General features: G+C 40.1%; 1 protein-coding gene across 2 annotated transcripts; it reads right to left on the bottom strand.

Annotated features, from left to right (window-relative positions):
• Nucleotides 1-297: 297 nt before the first annotated feature.
• On the bottom strand, nt 298-4703 carry LOC123098054 (proline-rich receptor-like protein kinase PERK2). 2 transcript variants are annotated; one of them, XR_006447626.1, is made up of 3 exons: nt 4176-4703; nt 1711-3168; nt 298-1593 (listed from the first exon to the last, which is right to left on the bottom strand). XR_006447626.1 is itself a non-coding variant. In XM_044519927.1 (2 exons), exons 1-2 carry the CDS (start codon nt 4647-4649, stop codon nt 630-632), a joined length of 555 nt encoding a protein of 184 aa, XP_044375862.1. In that variant the 5' UTR covers nt 4650-4703; the 3' UTR covers nt 298-629. The 2 variants fall into 2 exon arrangements, 1 of the variants encoding a protein (XP_044375862.1); XM_044519927.1 differs by lacking the exon at nt 1711-3168 and having other exon boundaries at nt 298-710.
• Nucleotides 4704-5184: the final 481 nt, after the last annotated feature.

Below are 5184 nucleotides of genomic sequence, written 5' to 3'. Positions count from 1 at the left end.
CGAACTTGCATAGTTTATACCATTGAACTGAATGATATTTTTAATAAAGCAAAAAAAAATGTGTTCTCTTTTTGAACTCAACATTGTTTTGCAACGTTATTCTGGACATCTCTCATTTCAACACTTGAACTTTTACCATTTTGAATTTCCATTTTTTTTGTTTGAGTTTTTTTCCAAACTTATCTGGGACGTCCTTTTCAACTTTTTTTGTACTTATATGCTAGTAATAATAGAACATTTCCCATACATATTTTTATCCATTCGTGGACATCAACCAAAATAGGCAGGGGAGAGCACTCAATACAAAACCATACAGAAATCAAAGAAGCAACATAGTATTTCCTGATACAAAGTTGGACGGATGCTCTGGGATTTTTAGAACTGATGACGAAAACACATTTAGAATCAACTCGGATTTTTAAAGAAGTTTCAAACTGTAATAAGAAAGTTCAACATAACTCTCAGATAGCCACTCTGTAGATCAACAAAACATAAAGCATCTTAAGCTACCAAACGATAACATTGGAAGATTACAGTTTGACCTATCTCAAATGTAGAAGGTGACATTAAATGGCCACAACTTTCAGTGGCTAGTTGGAAGCAAAGTCATCTTATCAGTGACTAATTGGTTAGCAGAACTTCTGAAGAGAAATGGAAGCAGAGTCGCTAGTGCCTTCACGCACCCCACAGTCAGATCCCTGGCGCTGCACCTGGAAATGGGGTCAGAAAGCTCATGTCACGCTGCACCTGGAAATTGGAGTACAGTTCCTCAATGGAAAGAAGATGCATCACAAAATTGATATTATTGAGTATTGACTTAGATTTGACGTGCTCTATTTGATGAAACATACGAGAAAGTATACTGTGTCCAAGAATCAGCAGCAAAATAGTAAGAGAAACACCTAATACAATCTGCAACTAGGTAGTACTCCTACAAACCATGATGGCTGAGTAATAGCTAATCTGCAACTACATAGTACTCCTACAAACGCAAGCAACCGTCTCATCGTCACTGACGACTGCGGAGTCCGCTTGAAGTTGGAAGTGCGCTTCAAGTCTCAGAAGCAACATAGTTGGACTGAAGCTCTACGAATTTTAGAACGTAAGAAAAAATGTGCAGGCAGAGCACATATATCAGTAATAGTTATATTGAGAGGGTTTACTTCAACCCCTACATTTTTCAATCGGTAATAGTTATATCAGTAACTCGTTATTCATCAGTACTAGTACGACTCGACAAGAATTGCAAAATTGAAGCAGCACACAGATTGAACTTACATAATTTTTCTTTTGAAACTTATTTTAGGTGATATATCTAAATTTGAAACATGAACCGATGATATTTTTGAGCATGCACTATGCTATCTAAAAATTGGACTGAACTAAACCTAGAAAATTGAGCAACAGTGCTTGCTAAATCATGGGAGCTCCTAGGCATTTGATCAAATACAACCAACGCCTAGTACTGTCAGCACCACATCTGCAGCTGCAGGAACGCCAGCAACTGAACAGGCTCTGGTGGTGTTGTTGAACGGCCTAGGTGGCCAAGTTTGAACGAAACCTGCAAGATGAACCCAATGGGAGCTCCTTCACCTGCAAGATGAACAGAAAATGCACACTAAGGTGACCTAAAGAACCACCAGATGTTGAACTGAATATACACATGATAAGGAGGTGAACGTCCAGGGGGAGGTGGGGAAAAGCTAGCACCTCCCGAGCTGCGGCGTAGGACGGCTTAGCGCTATGTTATAGAACGGCTTAGCGCATGTGCACAGTACCATCAATGTTGAACTTGTTGAGTTCTGAATACTGAACCTTCGCAGTAGTAATACATGTATTGGGCAGTACATGCTTCTGTTGTTGAGCAGCTGACCTACCGAAACAAAAACACTCCTGGGTGGACACACAAAATCATGATAAAAATAGTGGTAGCAAGAAGCAATCAGAAGTGAATATGCAGTAGTACTATAATGGAATATTAGTCAGGATTGAAGTTCAGATAACTATGGCACACACATCATACAATAATTTTGAACTTACATAATCCTGAAACAGGAACTTCATTTTTGAATTAGCAATTCTGAATGTACTAGCGATGTAATTGAATTTTAGACCATAGTAATTGAGCTTCAAGCACATTTCTTTATAAAACATTTGTTTTTTCCATTTGCACAATAATTATGTCCTTGTCAGTACGACTCATCTGAATTGTAGACGGCATCCTTGTCAGTACGACTCATCAGTACTAGGGCTCTTTTTTCCAAAAAAATGTGTAAGAATAGAAGCATTTTTCCTATATGGATGTTACTTTTAATGTAAACCTTTCTTAGCATGGAAATTAATGTAACAATAAGCAATGAGAGATACCTTCACAGGTGAACATACAGTTGCGAGATCACGAGTAACATGAAGTTAACTTTTCACTAAAATTTTGTGAACAAAATACATTATTAAACTTAGTGCAGAAACAAAAATTTAAGATAATGGCGCCGGCCACGCGATCAGAGATGTCGCGTGTGCCTGGATATTAATCTAATGGCCCATCATTGCACTCATTTGTATGTAAAGCACTCGTTCGACACGAGCTCCTTTGAGGAAGCTTGCATGGTCTAGAGAAAGCAAGTTTTTTGTATGTAAAGCACTGTACAGACATTTTGTGCATAGTATATACTGCATGAGCTGATCACATACTCCATATACTACTAGAACGGAGTAGCTAGTACTACAGTAATAATAAATATACAAGAAATGAATGGTTTTACTTCTCCCTAATACTAAAACACACATGAGAATCTAATCCTACAAGCCTGCAATATGAACTGAAAAAGCCAACAAGATGAGCTGAAAAAAACCTACAAACCTGTTGATTTGTTTTTGTAAGTACATTGCTAAACTGATATAGTTTTAGTCAATGACCTGTTGTAAAATAAGTAATAGTACTGCTACTGGCTTTTATATATTTCACTAAACAAATCAAACAAAGTTAAGAACAGGCAGACGACTGCATAAGTACTAGAACTGCTACAGTTTTTGTATATGGTCTAGAAAAATCAAACCTTTTGTAATATCTACTTCAAACCTGTTGTAACAACTGCTTCCACTCTGTGCGAGCTTGTAGTACCCAAACAATCACTTTGGAAAAAATAAGCTTCCCAACCTGAATTTTTACTGAAAGAAAAAGGCACCACAACCTCAATGGTAAGATATTTCAAAAGCCTTACAACAACGAAGAAACCTGAAACCAGAGGTGGCATTTAATTGTACGAGTTGTGGTCAACTAACTGCGGACGCATCACACATATGGCGACTAAACTACACAGGTTGAAGCTAACTCGGCCACAGTGGCAAGACAATTCAGAAGTATGCGCACATCATTCATTGATTATAGGGTATGCAAATGGGATAGCAGAGAGCTATAGTAATGATAATTAACCTAACCAGTATATGTTCAAACAAGTTGAAGTTTCTTTTAGTTGGTAACAACTTCAGTACAGGTGTGTCCCACAGAAAATTCCATAATATTTACAGAACATCTAACAAAGATCATTCAATACTGCCGCCTCTTGCTACTTTTTTCTGAGAGAAATATCTGAACCAAGACTAGTTCAACTAGCACAAGAAAACAAACTAGTTGTTGCATCTACAAAAATCTGAAATGACCATCTAATAACTAAGTGACTTACAACTAGCACATTCAAAACTGCTGCCTCTTGCTGCTTTTTTCTTAGAGAAAAATCTGTACTGAACATCTAACAAATAGCACACTTTGCATCTTGCCTCTGTCTGTCGCATCTGGTTGCAAAGAAATAACAAATTACGAGTACAAAGAAATAACATCCTCTTTTATCAACTTTGAACTTCTGTATTTTTTTCTCTGAGCTTACCTCTCTCGAGATCTGAACTGATTAGTGTTACAAGTACACGATGCTTCACCATACAGACTACACCAATACTGAAAATTGAAGAATAACTGAAGTACAAGAGAGAGACGAGCCTAAGTTCATAGTACAACAAAGATAATCTGCAAGCTCCATGTTCCAGCTTGTAGATGATTCATTTTAATGTCAGATTCCTCAGTCCAACATTAAAGTAACACACAGGACCAATCAGCACACAAATCATAATACCAATCCCTGCTGTCTTTTGTTGAGTGAAGTACAAATGTGCATGCATACCTTTACAGTAGTCGGAGATGAGCACGACAAGGTCCCGGCCGCCACCCCGCTTCCGCCGCTGACGGCCAGCAATGACGCCGCGGCGAGGAGGGCGTCCCAGTCCCCTAGCTCACAGACGGAGGGGTTGGGCGCCGGCGCTGGGATCTCGGGGGTGGAAGGTGGGCGAATCTCAGGGAGGAAGGCGGCCGGAGCGCGGGGAGGAAGGTGACCGGAGTCGGGGGAGGGAGGAGGCCGGAGCGCGGCGAGGAAGGCGGCCGGAGCGCGGGGAGGAAGGCTACCGGAGGCGGGGAAGGAAGGAGGCCGAAGCACGGGGAGGAAGGCGGCCGGAGCGTGGGGTTGGGAGGAGGTCGTCGTGCGAAGAGGAAGTTGACCGGAGTGCAGGGGAGGGAGGAGGCCGCCGTGCAGGGTTTGGCAGCTGCCGGCGCGAGGCAAGGGCGGCGCCGGCGTGGGAGAGAGGGAGGCGGCGGGGTTCATGGGGAGTGACAGAGTGAGGCTCACGGCCTGTAACTTTCTGTTCTGTTTTTGGGCTGTTCGGTGCGGGGTCTTCCGAAATTGTGGATCGGGCCCTTATAGAGCCGAGGGTATAGTAACAAAATATATATATTTACCTATATAGGATATATATATATATATAGAGCCAGTGTTACTATTCATCACCCAGGATGCAGAATAAGTTATTCTTCACCCGAAGTAATCTTACGATCACTTCCTAAATAAATTACGTTTAGAATATAAATAGTTACATGCACATTAATTCAATATGTAAAATTTGGTCTAAAAAAAGTTATAAGATCAGAAAAATCACATTTTATGTATGTTTTACAATATGTTTTTACATTTTTAATTTTATGTAACATAAAATATTTTTTACGGCGAGTACATATTTTCTTACGTTCTTTTTTTATGTATGAAATAAGACAAAATTTACAAAACGTAAAAATACGGTGCATTGATGTCAAAATAGAAAGGGGTGAAGAATAACTATTCCTCACCCAGGGTGACGAATAGC

This window comes from Triticum aestivum, chromosome 4D (genome assembly GCF_018294505.1).
Source record: "Triticum aestivum cultivar Chinese Spring chromosome 4D, IWGSC CS RefSeq v2.1, whole genome shotgun sequence".
Lineage (NCBI taxonomy): Eukaryota > Viridiplantae > Streptophyta > Magnoliopsida > Poales > Poaceae > Triticum > Triticum aestivum.
The sequence above is the reverse complement of the archived record's forward strand: the minus strand, read 5'-3'. Positions and strand labels throughout refer to the sequence as shown.